This window comes from Tauraco erythrolophus, chromosome Z (genome assembly GCF_009769465.1).
Source record: "Tauraco erythrolophus isolate bTauEry1 chromosome Z, bTauEry1.pri, whole genome shotgun sequence".
In the NCBI taxonomy this organism is placed as follows: Eukaryota; Metazoa; Chordata; class Aves; order Musophagiformes; family Musophagidae; genus Tauraco; species Tauraco erythrolophus.
The window spans coordinates 20,604,846-20,624,515 of record NC_141496.1 but is presented as its reverse complement, the minus strand read 5'-3'; the positions used below and the strand labels follow the sequence as shown (position 1 = coordinate 20,624,515).

Genomic DNA, 19,670 nt, shown 5'->3' with positions numbered 1-19,670 from the left:
TTCATTCTGCTCTGTTCTCAAGAGCCTGATGCATACTATGAGAACAGTAGCCGGGGGATTGTCAGGAAAGAAACGGGGGCGGGGGGACGAGTGTGTTGTAAGGAGCCTACCCAGGAGATGGCAGCCGAGGGACGGCCGTGCGGGAGGAGCGGCTCCCACCCGCTCAGGTGCTGGCTGTGCTGGGAAACACAGGCACTGGCTTCGTTTAAAAACAAACCAACTGTACAATTTGAGCAAGTGTTACAAAAGTTAGCATTCTGATGTATCTTTATAGCAGTGGTTTTAAAAGTTCCATTTTGACTATTTTAAAAGTGGCAGACATTTTTAAAACTGCTAGCACATCAAAGCTTGTGATTGCCCATGAATAATTGATCACAAATGAAGGCAGACAGGAAGACTTAAAAGACAGGACTCATGTCTGTGTGAGGATGTGAAAATTATGTACACTTTGTTACCTTTAAAGGCAGTAAAAAGTTGAGACAATTAGCTATAAATTCTAAGATGCATTTTCATACCTTCATTTTCTTTAGTCTTTAATTTGCAAACTTCTTGTACCTCAGTTTTGGATATAAAGGATAACACACTCAAGTTAGTATGTAAGGAATCTGGCTTTCAGTTCTGCGGAACACAGACTTGGTGAAAGATGGAGTTTTATGCCTTAAGATCAAGGTCATCTGATTCTGTATTATGGAAGTGTTGAAGTTGGTAGCTTGAATGTTTATGTACCACTTTTAAAAGTATGGAGGAATTGAAAGTGGAAAAAAGAAGGGAAGCTCTGTGTAACTGGCTAGTTTTCAGGTGGTGACTGCCATGACTGTCTTCCTATTCGCAGCCAAGTTCCCCCCTCTCTTCCTTTTTCCACTGTGCTTCTGCTGAAATGCTGCGTTCGGCTTTTCCAGCGTATGGTGGGGAGTAGCCGGAGCTGGTATCGGGACATGCTACTGCTGACAAATTCTGTACATCGTGTAAGGTGCAGGGCATGAGACTGACAGAATACGGTGTAATTTTAGGTGCCAGTGATGATAACCCCATGTTTATAGGAAGGCCTGACCACGGTAAGGTTTTAATACCAACTATTCAGAGATATTTTGCACTAAAGTGAACTGACTTACAGTGCATTATAGCATACTGGTAGTGTTACACGCATGACCATAACCTACAAGACTTCAAGTGCACCTTCTGTGTATACCTAGCAGACTCATACCTTTGGAGTTTTCCACTGTGATGCTACTGGATCGAAGACATATTTGGCCCCATTTTATGTAGTGCTCTTTCAGTAGCATTTCTTCTCCTTAGGGTGCTGTTTAAAAATAAATGAGTCTGTGCTCAGCAGTATTCTTGGTTTTATTGTAGTAGCGCTGTTAGGCCCTCAGGTGGGTACCACAGTGATACAGTCCCTGCTCCAGAGAGCTTACATACCAGCTTTCAGAAGTCAGTTTGATGATAAACTCTCTTGTACATCCCAAATCTATACATAGGCTCATATGAAACTAACTCTGATTTTGGACTTAATTCTAGCACTTCAGGAAGTCAGCAGCTAGATTTCAAGACCAGAATCAGATATTATCTGACTTCTCTTGCTGCAAGCACAAACAGAAGCACATGCTGAAGCTCAACATTTCAGAATAGTATTTTACTTGTAACATGCTGTTTTAAAAAAGTAAAACTAAAGAAACCCCAAACCAACCCATTGTGCATAATACAAAATATACATAATATTTCCAGCATTATTTGCGGCTGTGCCAACTTAAAAGTGCAATAAACTCACCCATTACAAAAACTGAATTAGCCATTTAAGTATTAATTTTAAAAGAAAACTAAACTAGTAAGTTGAAGTGGTTAAGATACAAAAACCTAACCCATTGCTATGCCATCCCTTTCTTTTGGGAAAAAGTATTATGTCCAGGCTGGGGGGAAAATCCTGTTGTCTGGGACAAAATAAACCCAGTGAAGATGAGTGAATTGAATCACTGCTACCTAACTGATAAACGGTTAAATCCCCAAAGAAGTTGGATGTGAGATACTGACCTGTACCTCCCACAGAAGGTGGAAGACGGGAATCTGGCCGAATGCCTAAATTTCCCTTGCAAGCAGCACCAGAAATGTAAGACGCTGCCATCTGCTGCATTGTGAAATTCCCCCTCTGGCCTGGTGTGTGTGACCCTGATTATGCAGGAGCTTCCTACACATATGGGTGTAGGGTTTTGTTTTCTTCCTCAGAAGTGTATATAAAAGAATTGAGGCAGACAAGTTTTTATCTTTACTTTCAGAGCCTTTGCCCTCAGGGTTTATAATTACAAGTCAGGAGCTTATTCTTTAGTTTTATGCAATTGCTACCTTTTTTTTTTTTTTTACTTTTTAAATAATTGTTTTGGTCACAAACTCAGCTGATGGCAACTATCTTTTTTGACAATCAAGATCAGAATCTGGATTGTTTTTCTGAATGTTAAAAAAAAAAACCAAAACATTTCATAGTTGCAAAATAAATCCAAAACACATATAAAATTACACTGAGCACAATCCAGCTGTCACTGCAAATGAAGCTGTTATTTGCCAAAGAGCTGGTTGGCCCCTGACTGATTACTGATTAAAAAGACTGAGTAAAACTTTCAGACGTGCCCAATACTAGTTTTTGAGGAGTCCCTCACAAAATAATCTGAAAGGTGCTTAAGCATAGTTACAATCTAGTTTTGGGGGAAAGAAGATCTGAGTTGGGCACCTTTAAATGTTTTACTCTTCAAGTAAATTGCCTTGAGTTGGAAACAATCTCACTTGCCTGGCAGCGTACGTAAAGACAATACACACATCTCTCACAACTGATGGTAAGCATAACCGCCAGCCAGGAGAGAGAAAAGGCAGCCAAAAGGCCGGTTCCCCTGACTGTTACCAGTCCTATAGCATGGGCCTTTTAAAGACTGAGCTTTCTTTAAAACCTGGCAGCGTAGTGGCCGTGGTAAACTTGAGGTGTGTAACCAACACAAATTCACCCAAGAGTTGTGCTCAGAGCTCCTTCCAGAGCACTACAGTACTTTACTGTATAAAACATAAGTTAACTCCATCAAAACATGAACACGTAGGACCAAATAAAACATGACAGGTAAGAAGGTCATACTGAACTTTGGTCTCCTGGAGGGCACTGACATGGCTAAAGAAACAAGGGCAGTAAACAATTTACAGAGCTTAGATCATGACTGTCCTCTGCCCTAACATGCATACTTCCTCAGTCATTATCCCCTTTAGTTCACTTCATGCTCTTAGTCTTGAAAAATCTTTCAGTACAAAATTGAAGGCAAGATCCTGATTGTCTTCCCTGTTTAGGTCAAAAGCCTAACTGATGTCAGAGAGACTGCGAGCATAAAGCCCAGTGTAACAGTAGTGGTAGTGCTTCTCAAGATGAAACGTGAAAACCAATCCTAACATTGCAGAGAGCATGCTGTAAGTGATTATGAAATTAATATTTTTTTCTCAGAAAGTATGCAGAAGGCAGTTATACATACCATTTGACAATATTTCCCCAGAACAATGTACTTCAGTAATTTAGCTGTGACCTTAGTGCAAGGAATATGGTGAACTTTTGGAACAATTTGCCCATCCAGTTGTTCTGTAGCACCCAGACAGGCATCTTCATACACAGTTCCTGCTTTATAGATTAGTTAAGACAAAGGTTTGCTGGTGCAAATTGTTTCTCTAAAACAATAAGGATGGACCTAGTCAATGAAAAATCGAGTTTTCTTACCCCGGCCTGGAAGCAGTATTCACCACACATTCATTATCAACTTAATAGAAAATGTCCTTTACACATATGGTACTTGTCAACTGAATTACGAACTGATGCTGTTCCATAATAATCTGAAATAAATTGCTCTGTTTCACTCTGCAGTGGATCAGGAGAAGAGCTGCTGGCACAATATGTTACTGTAAACTCCGGACCTGCCAGTTCTAAGGGCTAAGTTTGTTTGAAATGCAAAAATTTACAAGAAAAGGCACTATAAATCATTTTTGAAAAAAAACAAACTGTCCCGCAGTTACTCTTATAATAGAGTAGAATCTGTAAAATATTTTCATCTATAAAAAGACACTTTCATTAAAAACGTTTAAATGTTACTAAGCTTTAAGGCACTCCAGCTGAAGAGCCAACTGGATCACAACTACTGTTGGTGGCTCAGATCTCCTCTTTATCCACATAATTCAGCTTCTTCAGTCTTTGTCCTTTGTGAGTTCTGTAATTTCATCGATATCTTCTATATCCTGTGTCATTTTCTCATACTGTCTCTTGAAGAAACCAAGCTGTGAGAAGTATTAAAATAACACCACATCACAGTCAATCATTGACAGTTACATTTCTCAGCTAAGCCAAATAGTGCGTCGGTAGAAACGCGCATGTGTGCATGCACACACATACAGTGTTTGATTTGTGGACAATTCCTAACTCTAAAATGAAAGGAGCTGGACCTTAAACTCCTGCCTGGTGCAACTGAATGCCAGAACGGCAGTGCTGAGTAGCCAGTTCTCTCCCTGCCATGATACAGGCATCTCCATGCTGCCATGGTGTGCCAAGAAGCCCGTCAGGCAACAATGCCCTGGCACATAGTAAAACTTTACCCTTCCCTTCATCTAGGTCTCCTTTTTAAATTACTTTTTGCCCTTACCCTTGTCTGTTCTCTTTTTGTCTGTTCAGTGTATATCCTCTCCCTCCTTGCTTCTAATCTCCAGCTTTTCCCACTGGGACTATCATGGGAGTTCAGAGCCCAGCTGGGGAGTTATGGAAGGAGGCAGGCAGTGTCAAAAGGAAAAAAATTAAATGCCAGTCTCCGTTTTGGACCATTGGACACTCACTTTATCATCTTTACGTTGCCAATTTCTATGGGGACCCATTTCAGAATTTTGATTTTTAAAGCCTTTCTAAATGCTCCCATCAAGGGTGCAAAGCCAATATTATTCGTACCACCAAAACGCACATGTGGTTTTGTTCAGCACCAGAGAAGAGATATTCCAGAGAAAGTAGCCCAAATGTATCTATCCCTTGCTGCTTTTCTTTTTTAGAATATAAACACCTACTTACTTTCCACAAAACAGCAACCAATGCTAACAGCAAGAGGAGTCCAGCCAATATACTGCCAATCACAACACCAACTGGTATCTCGGCTTTCTCATCCGGCTTTGTTATCGTAACTGGGATCTGAAAGCAGAGAGATTGTGCATTAGGGGTTAATGTTAACTGCATATAAAGTAGGATTTGTAAACCACATACTTCAATAATCAAGAATAGCTGGACTGCACGAATTCCAGGATCAGTGACGGGAACACACCAGGCAATGACAGCCCTTTCAATGGTGTCCACAGGTACCTGGTTGCACCACCATGGCACACAGCAGTGCCATTAAAGGATTAGAGGCTCTAATCCATCTTGGCCAGACACAACAGGCAGAGAAGCAATCTCTTCCTGCCAGCTTTCTGCCTCTCCAGTAACAGGAGGTCTTTTGGAGTTGTTCCCATAGTGCATGGACACACCATCACTAGGTAAACCAGACATGCTTACTTGCAGGTAGGGAATAGACTGGTGTAGAGCCCCACCTGCTCAAAACAGACTTCTGCTGCATCCGTTGGAGAAGCACTACATCCAACTGAGCGCTGTCAGAGCCTGTCGTCTGTGGTGGGCGGCTGTAGTAGGCAATAAGAATCATGGAGGACAGACACCATCATGCGCTCACTGTTTCTGCTGAAATTTCTCCCCTCCTGCTGGGTAGGTACCTCTGTCTCTCTTGCCTACTGTCCCTACCTTCTGGGAAACCACTAGCAACTTGTTAGATCTTCTCATGTTAATCGGAGTTCTCCTGAGTCAACCACATGAATTAGTTGTAAGATGGATAGATCAAACAGGAGTGTTTCTAGCACATCTATGCTTCCTGAACTACGGGCAATACCAGAGAGCTCCCAGAACAGCATATGGTGTCTGGAAGTTAGATTTCAGGTGATACCCTATCTAGTTAGATTCAGTACGACCAACTATATAGTTACATATAACGTAGTTGCTCAGGGAGACATTGCTATAATATTTATGAACTGTCAAATCTTTGGATTTAATCTTGGAACAACATGCATTTAGAAAGAAGGTTTTTTTTCCTTCCTGAAACATGATAAAAGAAGTCACGTCGGTTTACTTTCTCAGGGTTGCTTGCTCAGTGCATTTGTCTGGTGTAATTTAATCTTAAGCTTTCTGGGAAACTTGCACTGGACTGACATCTCAGTGATTTAAGTCATTTCTGCTGGAAGGCTCTAATGTTGTGGTAGGTGTGGCCATGTGTATTCATTTCACTGAGGCAGGATGGCTTTGTGTATTTTCTAACCGAATGGCTATAGTGATGATTATAGCAGGTTCATGTTCTGTCCTCCAGCTGGCAGTCCTTTCCAACTTGGAAAAAATCTGAAAGCTTTTACGCAAAGATACCTAAGCAGCTTCCCCACATAGCATCACAAGGCGATATTAATTCATTTGGCTACACAGCACCCCAGCTCATCCAAACAAAAGAGCCAATCTCATGTGTATGTGCAGTTTTCCTAGTAATGCCTTATCCATTAGATTAACGGTGAAGTGGCACTGTTGGAGAGGTAAATTGATGCCTAAGAACAAATATATTCCTTGAAGACAAAATGTAGTCAGTAAGACACCACAGCCGGGATTCACCTCATCTAGTGTTATATCCACAATATAGTTCCTTGGTTTGCAATGGAGAAGGATAGGGTCTTTTAGGGCCTAATTCACCCTACTTATTTTCAGGATCATTTTTAAGGTGAGATGAATTGCATCTTAGAAACATCTATTCTTTCTACAGATTAGGGTTTATAAAAGGGCTAATAACTCTGATATGGATGACTAATGTAGATATTAAGTTGGATAAATCCTACCACCCTTGTCTAAAACAACAGGGTAAGTACGGAAATAAACTCAGATTGCTCCTGCATTGTGCTGTTCCCAAGGAGGTGTGAAGGGCAAAGACTGGGTATCACTACTGGCCTAACAAGAAGTATATGCAGTGCTGGGTACTGACTCCATCACTGAAGTGCCAAAGGAAACTGTCTGCCCTAGGGAGAGTGTACCTCCAGCAGCTGGCACATTTTCCCAAGACTTCTCACAGGGCAAGAGGCTATCGAGTAAGGATCAGGCTGTAAGCCTCACCAAAAGCCACTGTGTATCCCTCTGGATAACTTTCAGGGTCTGTTCAGCCACTGCCTCAGAGCTATAAAAATCTCAGCTGCAGATGTTTTCATGGCTGGCTGAGGAATTACCTTTTACCTGTCAACTAACTTAATCAACAGTCATTTCAATAATTACATTCTGGTTCTCCTGAAATCACCAACTGCTGGTAATGTAAGTTTGGCAGTATCATGCTCCAACTGTGGAAAAATACCTAGTAATACATGGTTTATGAGCTACCTAAAACACTTGTGCAATTAATTAGAATATTTGCATTTTGTATTAATGAGTTTCATCTCCTAGCAGAAAAAATACCCTGCCACAAAGCTGAGGCGCTCAGCACACTTCAAACACAAGTATGTAATTTTTCTGAAAAAACGTGGCATTATTTCCAGAACTACACATATATTCCCTTTGCTTCTTCAGGCACTGAAGGTTTCTCTGAATACAAATGGGTCTATTTAGAGGTCCTTCACAAGAAGTGGAGTGATCCATGAGAAAACAATGGCAAAAAATAGTACTGAATTATGGTCTTATTTCCACATTGGGACAGATCATCAATAACTGTCTTTGTACATATTTAACTGAATTTTCCATTGCCTGTGAATGGGCTATGCTACACATTTTCACAGATATTTGACTCCCTTACTAACTTGCATTTTGGTCTTCTTGGTTACTTTTATGAATAAAACAGGCTGATAAATCCTGTAAAAATAAATCTAAACTTAGTATTGCAAATGGAAGAGTGTTCCTCTCTAGATAGGCCAAGAGAACAAGGTATATTTTTATTACAACAGCACCACAGCACTAATGTATTCTTTAAGTGTTATTAATGTTTGTATATATCAGATGGAAACCTTGGGGGGGAGGATTCTACACTAATAAAGCAGTGGTTTGAAGAGATTAGCTGTGTCCATATTGTCCATGTGACAGTGATTCCGAATGCAAAAAAATACTCCACATTCTTTTACAAAGGAGATTAAGTATATTTGCTGGAGACCTGTGCCAAACATATGTCTACAAACATCAAACCAAATACACTTACAGAAGTACGATTATAAATCAGATTTGTGAAAATGTTTCCCAGAGCTCATTTATCTACAAAAATTAATTCCATTGTAAAAAGAAGTCCAAATTTTGGTCTTTTCATGAACAGGAAGCTAAACAAATTTCAGAAGTGTCTAACTGAGTTTTGCTGATAGTTCTACAATCTGAGATCTAAGATTTTAACTAAGTCTGGTTTATATAGCAGTTGGCTGAAATGAAAACATTTTAGTAACTTAAGGGAGCTTCTATATAGCCAAAAAGATACATTAGTTCAACATAATTGAAAGTCATCAGGGTTTGTAGTTTGCTATGTAATCCTGAAGGACACTGGAAATTAAATATCACTTTACAGTAAAAGACAGAGAAGTTGAAAAAATATACTTATCTATCACTTACAGTTAGGGTATTCTCTCCAATTAAAAATAACTCAGGGTTATGTGTATCGATTTTTGCCTCTGCAGAGAGTTGCAATGTCTGGAAAGTTAACTGAAAGAGAAGATTACAAAGCTGTAAAGCTCTTACATGGCAAATCAATTAGACTGTAGACATCCTAAAATAATTCTCTTGCTTTGAAATGAAGACTTCAGAACCAGAAAAAAACCTACAGTATTAAGAAAATTAAAATTTATCTTTTTATTTGTCCCAAGCTAATGTGTCTATGAAAGTAATAATGTATCAGTAATCCAGACATAATTTTGCTGTTCTTACTTAGTAGCAATGAAACGGGAGAACTGGCTTTTTTTCCTTGAACATATAGTTCACGCAAAACAGAAGAATTTGATTATATATCCATTTTTATAGTTATTTCAAAGCTGTCACTGCTGCTAGCACAGAAGAGATGGGGGGAAAATAACAGAAAGGCAGAAATAACTCAGCAACAAAAGACAGATGCAGATGTATCTCTGGCCTTTGAAAGAAACGGAAACTGGATGTTCTTTCCCTTTTTCCCCCCGACCTCTATCCAATGCTTCTGTTTTTCCCCATTTGTTTTTTCCTATCACTATCTATTCCTCTCCACTGTTCAAATTCTGACATTGTTCCCTCAGTTCCCTCTGACATTGTTCCTCATTGTTCCCTCAATGCCTGCTCTGTCGTTTTGCTCAGCCATTTCTCTGTGCCAGGAAGAGGTACAGTGAGCTTGACAAAGGTGGGCAAGCCTGGGTCCGCCATAGCCAACGGCGCGACGCACCAAATTGACTGTGTGTGCAGCATACCGTTACTGCACGCCTGCACTGTGCCCGTCTGCCCAAGTGGTCTGTCCTGCACTCCCACATGTTTAGAAACTTGCCTGAGCGCTATTCATAGCACCTCATTAATTCCTAAACACGTCTTTCTTTGCTTTGCTTAGCAGGAAATGGCAAGCTTGCTATCCCCTTCTTGCACCATGACTGATTGCCACAAAATATAAAGCCTGATTATGTGCATTATTGAGTGCTTGCAAGATTATTTGCACTGAGCTGTGACGACCAAATAGAAAATAACAAAATGGGAGATGGGAGGAAAACTGTGACATGCCATCTTTCCTTCCCACTGCCCAGTGGTAAACCAGTTATTTCCACTCGCTTTCTTGCAAAGGTAGCAACCTTTTGTTCAGCTCTCCACCTTCGGCGTACCTGACAGCACTAACAAATGGTCTTGACCACATCAATTTGAAAAATACAAACTTTAAAGACAGACAGATGTTCTCCTTCACACACTTGCGTAAGTATATTACATTATCAACCTGACCTTTTCCTTTCGAGAGCTGAGTGCTAAAGCTGACAACAGCCGTACTGTTAAGTGTCAATACCTGCCATAAGACTTGCCAGACAAACTAAGGAGAAAGCACCATGTTCCTGATGCTCTAGGCAAACCCAGGACTCCAAGACGGTTTGGTTGGTTGCCTAGCTAGGAGGCAAACATGATCTCATTTCAAAAGTCTGGTAGATCATGATGAGTTATATCCCGGAGGACACATGGTGATTTAAGATATTATTGACAGATACTTTTAAGCATCCTGTAGGTCTTTAGGCAAGGACGGTTTCCTTGACATCAACTCTAAAAAAACCCAAAAAATCAATTAAAAAAAAAAATCCACACCTTCTCTAACAAATATCATTGGCAGCACTAACAGGCTTTTGTTATTTTGATGTGACTTAAAATGATCACTATGTAGGCTGTGATGTTCAAAAGCTAAAAGCAACATTATTTTCCAGGCTATGATGATACTGTACTCTGCTGTCCTATGTTGAGCTTTGTGGAAACTGTTGCTTCCCTTGAATGAATTTAACAGATGCAGAAAATGTTTTTTTCAGCTGAAAAGATTGCATTATCATAGCATTTTCTTAGGTTTTGTGCTGGACTGAAGGTTACCAGCTCCACGATGCAACTTCACTACTTAGTTTACTTTTAGATTCAAGTTTTCAATCTGGAAAAACACACACAACAATGTAAAGTAAAGGAAGATCTTTCTAGATTGGAAGGTCTCTCTACTGAACTTCAAAAAATATCAGGAGTTAGGGAATATTTGAGTATTGGGTCCTTCCTGAAGATGCAGCTGATACTCACAGCAGCAAAGGTTCCATTCCAGATTCGGGTGGACACGTTCACAAAGTACTCTGCCTTCAGCATAACGTCTTCCAGTTTGCATGCAATGGTACTGCACTTCACATTCTTACAGTTCTTCCAGGGGAAACAGCAAGGAGAGGGAATAGCATGCATTAAAAATACACTTCAATGAATGTTCTTTTGACATCCCAAATTTTGCCCTCGCCTTTGCCATTCTGTGTATAAAGATTAACTGCTTGCAGGCTGTGAAGAACACGCACCTATTCTTTTAAGGCAGAGGCAGTATGTGTGAGAACATCCATAGGCTCCACTCCTGCACTGTGAATGAGGAATGCCACCCCCACCACAGCTGTCCCCATAGGTACAGCAGTGGGCTCCTAAGGATCAGGTCTGTGCCCCTGTCCTGTGGTACTGCAGCCCTGAGTCTTACTCACCAGTTCTTTGGAAGCTCTGAAGTTCTCTTTTGTGAAAGATGCAGAATAAGGTCTTTTCCCTATTTGCAATGGATTTATCTGAGCTTGACAAGTAACACCTCTGGCCTAGAAAAGATGGCAGGAATGAAACTGGATGACATCATACTCAGGAGTTTATAGTCATCATCATAATATATATTTCTGGGATGAGATGGTGGCTGTGAAAGGCTAGATTGTGAATTATATAACACTGGATACTTTAGGAAACTAAGAGACTGTATGTGGGTTTGGTGAGAATTAAATGCCTCTTAAGGTTAATTTCCCACCCCCAGTAGACTGACCTGAAGGGTTTGTCCCAATCTAAAATTCCATTTTAACTATAACCTTCCCAGGAACTTGGAGAAGAACCTAGCTGAAGAGTTCCAGAGTAATAAGAAAAGTCAGCTGTGGACCATAAATATAATCCACATCTGCGAGGTAATAGACTGGTGTACTACTGATATCATGGTCATCTCCCTTCCCTTTATGAGGAAGAGACATGGAGAAAGGGCATAGATTCTCTGAATCTCAGCCACACTGTGTGGAAATAAAGGATGTTTATGGTGCTGATTAAACCCCAAAGGACAGCAGTTTATGTAATTCAGTTCTTCACCTGATCTGTGGTAACTGCAGTTATGTACATCAGTGGGTTGTCTTTGCTGGTCAGTTCTGGAAGATGGATTTTTACCGATGCCATCTTTACTGAAATAGTTCCTGTTGTTACCTGCAAAGCAAGTAACTCACAATTAATTCAGGTAGCTATAGTTACATCTGCATAAATTATTTGATTTAGCAAGAAAATCAGAAATCATGGATAAGTATGGAAGAACTGGACTCCTTTGCATCAATGTTTTTTTGTACTAAGACACTTACTAGAGTAGTTACTACATTATGCCAATAGAAAAGCAGAACGTGTACTGTATAGCTTCAGGTGCCTGTCTGTTTCCTTAGCAAAGCTCTTATTAAGTGCATGAAATATGTTTTGAAAAGCATATATTCTGCCACAGACAGTAGGCCTGTTATTTAGTCCTTTAGCACAGCAGTTAGAGGAATGTAAATGGAACATAATTTAAGTCTCTTCCACGTTGCATATTTGGATCAAGGTTTTTCTGAGTTATGTAATAAATGCTGTGATCTGGCTAGTTCTTGTGTCTGGTTTGAGCATGTAACGCTTGCCAAACTTCAAGTTTCAAAGTCCAAGCCTGCAAAGACTTGTTTTCCTTTATCAAGTCAGCAGAAGACAAATACGTTCTGTGAAAAAAACAGTCTAAGTTGGCCTAAAGTTAAGCATTAACCATCTTCTAAATATGTTAACAGTGCAGGACCGATCCTTCCCCCACTCTACTTGTGCAGTTAAGTGCAAATTTCATCCTTAACCTCATAAAGATAGTAAGCATTTATCCCCCAGCTATTTGCAATTTTTTTTTCCTTACTTGACTGATTCAGAAGCATCAAAAATCAGACAGTGAGATCAGGAGTGTTTTTTCAACTATGTTTTGGGACCAGGCTACAGGAGGAGGTAAGGCCCCTTCTCGAACCAGAACCAGAAACATTTACTAACCTTAACCGAGAAGTTGAACGTGGGGCCAATATCTTCAAAATTATTCACAGTGGAAGGAATGTTTTGACCAGAGTATACTTCATAGAAGTTGATGTTGGCAAGCCTAGTTAACAACCATAAAACAATACATTTCAATTTGGCAGCTGCGTTGAAAACATATGTTACTGGATGTGCCTTCACAAAACAGGTCATAAGTACAGTTAGAGGAAAAATCAGTCACTTGTTCTGCAGTTCGAATTTTGCAAAGTTGGTTAAGAAAATATACGGTGTACTGAAGATGGTAGCCGAAGCGAGCACGTGAAGGTAAGACAGGAGGGCTGCATGAGACGCAGGCTCTGCCCAGCCTCCTGCACCCTGTGGTGCTTCAGTGCCATACTGCAAGCTCCTCTCCTGGGAACATAATGCACCGTTCAGCCTTCCAGTGGTCTCACTCCCCAGAAAGGGCCCTCTGACAGTCTCCCTTGGTACATCTGTAACAGCAAATACCGACGGGCTCTGAGGGAGATCCTGGCCCTAACACTGCAGACCACAGGCAGGCTTGTTTCCACACTGCTTGGGTGTGGAAACATACAGCACCCTGCTTACGTGCATGGTACCTATCGCATGGTCCTCGACCTCCTCTGGGTTGCTTTCTTTAGTATTTATGGGATTCAAAATTTCCGAAGTAGTATGAGGGTGGTTGCAGCCCACCACAGCATGAAATTACAGGTGTGTGATGGAAGGATGTTGGAAAGATGTGGTGCAAGGGCCTGTGGATGCTAGAGGGGCTCAGCCAGCTGAGACCATGCTCAAAAACAATGAATGCATCCCTGTGTAGTGCACTGCATCCATGTGTAAGCAGCAACTCTGCTCAGCCATCTCAGAACCGTGTCTGCTCTTCATTATCGGTTTTCATTAGAAGGCTAATTTGAGCAGATGAAAAGCAATCTGGAGAGTGAGTTAAGAAGGAGCAGAGGCTATCGTGATTCCTACATGAGCTCTTCCTTTAGCACAAGGTGCAAATCCAACCTCTTTACCAGTGCCACTAGCCTCATTTAATCTGGGTAATGCGTGCAGTCTCACAGAGGTGCTTCCTCATCAGTTGTGCTCCTCCATACTGCATCGCGGATCCTTTTTGATCCTTCATACTTCCTCCCTTGGGCCCCTTCCTTGAAGGGCATCCTCACAAGGACTTCTAGGAAAACCTGTGTGATGCATTTTCTGCTTCCTTATTGCTCAAATCTCCAGCCCTTCCAGGATGCACAGTATCAGCTTCTTTGTCCTTGCAGGAGTCACAGGCAAGACTGATTTCCACCTCTTCTCCTGGAAACTCAGATTAGGAGATTTGCCCTAGAAAGGCTTCACTTCAACAAGACAACCCTTTTTTCTCAACTCTTGTATTTCAAGAGGTTGCTCCTCGGCTATATTACCTGCCTCAAGAAGAAACTATCTCCAGATAGATGTTTCCTAAGTGGAAGAGTGTAAAAATGAGCTAACTCCAAGGGAAGCATTTAAAATTCGACCTTGGCTTGATGTTTACTTCCTTTAGTTCTTTTAAATTGATTCATGTCCCAGAATAACTGTTCCTTTTCTGGCAGGAGGGGTTCCTTCTTGCCTTGACTTGCATATGAAATTGCATTTTCTCATACTCAGGAGATGCACCTGTATTTAAACCGCTGGTTTTACTCAAGTTTATAGACTCCTTGCCTGGCCACTTCTGAAACATTCAGTTTCTGTTCATATTTCTCAGCTAATTAAATGTGCAGATTCAATTTGCACCATCTCAGTTTCCTAGGAGGCTGCTGAAGTTTTGTGCTAGCCACCTAGTCAGACGCTTGTGTAGTCTTTGTGCCTCTACTAACTCTAACAAACACTCTGCTTCTGCTGAGGCCTCATGCAACTTTCTCAGGGAGCTCAAAGAGCTCATTTGTGTCATCACTGACACAAATGCTTCTCTGCAATTAAAATAATCTGAAAAACTTCTACACGGCTCCAGAAGTGGTGGACCTAGCCGCAGTGAATGCAGGGCCTCGGAATATTCTGAAACTGCTGCTGCAACTGCAGGTTATTAATCTTGGCTTCTGTACCGTGGTCCCTACTCCAGCTCAGGTCATCCTCCACAGCCAACAGTTCTTGTAGTTATGGTGGTCTTTGAATATTCACTTCCTGAATTCATTGTTAACTCCTTTTTAAGCAGCTTCCTCTTTTTTAAATTTCTGTCATTCTTTGAATAATTATTCTTTGTTTTCTATCAGTTTACGTTTACAAATTTTGGAATGCTTCGGGATGCAAAAACATTTTTTCACCAAGAATTGATGACCAAGTGCATCAAACATAACTACATGTAGTTTATTGTAGAAATTCAGTAATTAGGAAATATAAACAAATCTTTTCTTTGATGAAAAGGAAAATATCCTATCTCAATCCAAGAGGCAAACCAGGGTATTTTTGTTTCAGTTCTAATTTAAGTTGAACTGTAACTGAAATTATTCTTGTTTGGAACAGTAATAGACTAATTACTGTTTCAGTACATCCCAAATCACTGGCAGTTTCCAAGGCTGAAGATAAGAGGTTTCAAGGACACGACATGAAGATCAGTCTTGAAGGGATTTTTGTCTGTCCCTCTCCCCCTGCCTGCCCAGCTGTCTCTCCTTACAAACTGCCCTTCCCAGGGTAAAGGATCCTTCTTGCAATAGCCCCGACCTGCCTTCCACAGGGAGGGGAAAGGCCTGACAGCAGGACGGAACGGGTAGGTGTGAGCCAGTCTCTGAGCAAGCATGCAGGAAAGAGAGGTGTGCTTCTCCCGATGCCAACGCAGCTGCAGCAAGGGGGAAACTGCCATGTGTCACCTGAGGTTTCAGTTCAAATCATTATCTCAAACTGCTAACAAGTGTTTATATTTTTGTTCAAGGTTCAAAGATTCAGCAGATACGTCCATAATTATTTCCACCACCACCCCCAGCCTTTGCTGAGAGTTTGAGCTGGGCTATTTTTTTCTTTCTGTTGTTCTTTTGTTTAGTTTTGACCACTTTAACTCCAGATTTGATCCAAAGCCACCACCGTTGAGCCCAGAGGCCCAACCTCATTATATAGTATACACTAATTATATTATCAAAACCACAAGCACTGTTTGGTTTTTATACCACTTCCCTTCACGTAAGCATCTGTAACGATTTTGCAGAGGTAAACATGGATCTATGATTTCTTACTACACATTCCATGATTTTTTCACATGTAAGATTATTGGAAGAACCTGAAATTATGCTGTTGATGAAGTGGTAACTTCTTAGGACTTCCACAAAGAAAACAAAGTTTCACTGTGTTTTCAGTGGTCTTTCAAGCCTGTTATTATATATTCAAATGCCTTGGCAAAATGGCAGTGACTGTTGACGTTACTCAGCGTACCTTGTGAAGTGAATTTCTGCATCGTATCGCAAAGGAATTGATAAGCTGACCTGGTTGTCCAGTTCTTGCTCTTCCTTACTTTCGCTGTTCATCAAAACACATTTAAGTCAGGTGTTACAATATTATTTTATGCAAATAAGGTATGAATACTAACTTGCTTTCATCCAATTATATACTTTACCTCAATGCACGAAAACTTAGAACTGCCACATTCTGAAGATTTTTCAAGTTAAAATCAAAACTAATATCAAAGGATACCTATGGAAGAGACAAGGAACATACAGTTAAATGAGTTGATGGTACAACATCCAAAGGACTTCCCAACAGCAACATAATTACTTGTACGTGCAACAACCTAGAATTGCCTTCTGTACTGAAGTCTCCATAAATTTCTGTGTAATATTCCGGTAATTTCTAACACTCCAGAATTGCTTTCTTCTCACTTTTCCCTACAAAACATGAGCTATTGGCATTTTTAAATTGTGTGTAACTAGCTAGAAGCTGCAACAAAAAGCATTCAAGATTGCTTCAATTACATGCTTTTAACACTAGCACTAACAAGCTTTGTATTCACTCTTTTCTTCCATTTGTTTCAACAGGTCTGCTTTGACCAATGCCATTACAAATTTAGAACAAACCTAACTTTCTATATGTAATTAGTGTTTTGTTTTGGTTTTTTTTATATTTTGCCCTGCCGGTCCACTGCAGAACATCATGTTTCTATTCTTCGTAGCAAGTTTCTTATTGCTTCAGTTGTGTTAGAGGCTGGAAGCCTATTTCTTTTCTGTCCTTGAGGAATAAGAGATTAAGTTCCACAAAACCATGGACACCCTGAGATTTATGGTATATATGGGAAAAAGGATATATGATCTATCCTAGGGCTGTGTGGGACACCCCTCTGCTCTCAAAGCAATGCTGCCTTCTTGGAGAGATGAGATTCACAGAGCAGGACAGGGAGCTACTCCAGGTTTACGCAGCAGAAGCGGTCTGATAGGAATTGTATTCACTTGCCAGGAGGATATGTGTGATGCTCTCTGCTTCTGCCCCCAGCGCTCACTCTCCAAGAGTTACAAAGCTACAGTAGCATTTGAAACCCATAGGTTTTGTAGGGTCAAATGTGCTTCAAGAGCCTTTTTTCCTTTCATCTGACACCAGGTCACAGAAGTTTAGCCCTCAGTTTGCTTCTTCTAATGCCTCTGAAACCCAAAGGGAAGTTAACTGCTGGCAAATCTAAGAAATCCTCACCAGCAGCAAATGTGGATTTAGGGGAAAACAACAACAAAAAAGCTTTTGGGTATCATTCAAGGTTATTTAAACATGCCAGCTGTACCTGTTGTCTTGTTCTGAAAACAGGATAGCTTATTTGGCAAATGACTGTACTTTGTGCTGTTCCTGTCTGACATGAGACTTCAGTCCCATCGCTCTGCAGAGGAAACAGACAGAAAAGTAATCTTAGTACCAGGTCTTGATAAAGCAGAGAGGAAGTTCCCAGTCTGTATCTTCAACAGGACACTTACTACGCTAAGGAGTAGTACAGATAGGTGTTACGGCAGTCATTCCCAGAGATGCAGCAGACGGGTGGGGAATAGGCAGGGCTAGGAGAGAGGCAAGAGAAAGATGGGACGAGGACTAGTCCTGTGAGATGTCTTGTGAGCTGTCATGATCTTGTTAGAATTTTGTGCTGGGCTTGGAAGCAGGAATACAGGTTAGAGACTACAGGTCACCTCCAGCATTAACTTGTACAGTGCCTTTTTTAGAGCATTTTTACAGAACTTTTGCAGCCGTATTTACACGACCTGAGAGCTAGTGAAGTACTCTCACTGTAGAAGTTAGTGTGCAGAGGGGAACTCTATCGTACTTTTTGTAGGAAAATCTGCAAGACATAAGAGTTTATTTACTACTTTGCAGAATATTTAGCATGTCATCGTCCTATATCAAAGTCAAACTTGTAGACCATAGCCCATTATTATCACTTTGAAAAGAGTTTCACTAACATTTACTGTCTTTTGTTAAACGCATCACTACTAGACATTTACCATTCATGACTTATGCTACGAAAAAAAAACCAACAGAAAAACTGAGCAACATCCATACATTCTCAGATTAAGCTTTTCTTCCTTCTTTGAAGCAGGCACATTTTTGGTCAAAAGCTTCACTTGCAGGCCAAAATACTTCTAAGCAAATGGGCTTTTAAAGCAAAAGAAAATCCTAGCTCCAGTGTGGTCTTTTGGCATGAATGGAAAGAGCAATTTTGCTGCACAACAGGATGGGGAGGTAGAGGGGCACCCTCAGTGCTGTGTGGAGTCTTTCTGCCAGTTCATTGATCACGAAAATGCTGCTCCTAGGCAGTGATGAATGCTCCTATCCCACTTCTCCCTTCAGTATAGAGATTGCTCTGCATTTCACCCCTAGGATTATCACACACCTCTCCAGTAGCAGCCTGACCACATAAGCCAAGCACTGAAGTCTGGATTTCATCCTTCATGAATTGTTTGGGAGTAACAGTTGAGATTATCGATTTACTGCATTCCCCAAAATAGTACATATAATTCCTTTCTTTTCCCTTTTGTAAGACAAAATTCATTAGAAGAGCTCCTGGTATAGCAATCATTTCAGTCTGATTAGCTGTCTAGCTGGAACACATGGCCTTGGCAGTAACACTATTTCTGTGCTTTAAGGCCACATCATCGATGCTGTGTGCTTAATTTATCAAACACAAATTCCCTGTGGCACAGCAACTGCATTCAGGCATGTTGGGAGTCAAGCAGAAGACATGGGTGCCAAGGCCTAAAGTGAGGAAAAGATGACTGAAATACTGAGGTGAGGTCAAGCTGAACAGGTTTCCAACTTTTATGCTGAGTTGGCAGTGTCTCTCTGTGACCTAAATAAACTGATATGCTGAAGGGAGTAATTCTGGTATCCAAGAAAATAAATTGGGAGAGAGTTTTGCACATACATTCTTTCCTGGGACAGGCACTACTAGAAAGAAAAAAAAATAATTTCTATGAGAAGCCCGAGAATCAGTGGCAATAACAGAACAGTGAGGCTGGGTATCACATACCGGTAAAGAAGATGAAGCAAAAAACAAGTTGTCTGAAAACGTAGCCTGGATTCTGGTGTTATATGCATTTTCCTTTTTATTTCTCAATTTCACGTTGAATGTTAATCTTCTGTTTTTGCTGCTGACAACAAACTGCTGTTTGCTGTTGGAAAATAAAGTCCATTGTTGTAAATAGAGGTACTAGAACAGCTGTGGATCATAAGAAAAGTGTTGCCTGTAGCCAACAACAAATAACAAGCACAGCAAGACATTTCCTACGTTCTACGCACTTAAATGCTCTGGTTTCTAAATCCTTTGACATAAGAAACTCTGTGATAGTGTTTCTTAAAACAGAATGGAATTAGTGTCTTCTTCAAGTGCAGGACCTTGATTATGTATGGTCAAAGTCACTTACTCCATTTTCAAGTGCTCTGCCCTGGTGGG

The 19,670-nt window shown here is 40.7% G+C and overlaps 1 protein-coding gene across 1 annotated transcript in view; it reads right to left on the bottom strand.

The window, feature by feature from the left end:
* Nucleotides 1-2,875: 2,875 nt before the first annotated feature.
* ITGA2 (integrin subunit alpha 2) overlaps nt 2,876-19,670 on the bottom strand; it is a 66,980-nt gene continuing 50,185 nt past the window's right edge. The window contains exons 20-30 of the mRNA XM_086629289.1: nt 19,248-19,389; nt 17,517-17,609; nt 16,368-16,444; nt 16,187-16,270; nt 12,803-12,905; nt 11,855-11,965; nt 11,224-11,328; nt 10,790-10,903; nt 8,639-8,728; nt 5,063-5,179; nt 2,876-4,287 (exon numbers count right to left, since the gene is read on the bottom strand). Coding sequence (XP_086485415.1) covers nt 4,198-4,287; nt 5,063-5,179; nt 8,639-8,728; nt 10,790-10,903; nt 11,224-11,328; nt 11,855-11,965; nt 12,803-12,905; nt 16,187-16,270; nt 16,368-16,444; nt 17,517-17,609; nt 19,248-19,389 — 1,126 coding nt within the window. The 3' untranslated portion in view covers nt 2,876-4,197. The remainder of the gene's footprint in view (nt 4,288-5,062; nt 5,180-8,638; nt 8,729-10,789; nt 10,904-11,223; nt 11,329-11,854; nt 11,966-12,802; nt 12,906-16,186; nt 16,271-16,367; nt 16,445-17,516; nt 17,610-19,247; nt 19,390-19,670) is intronic.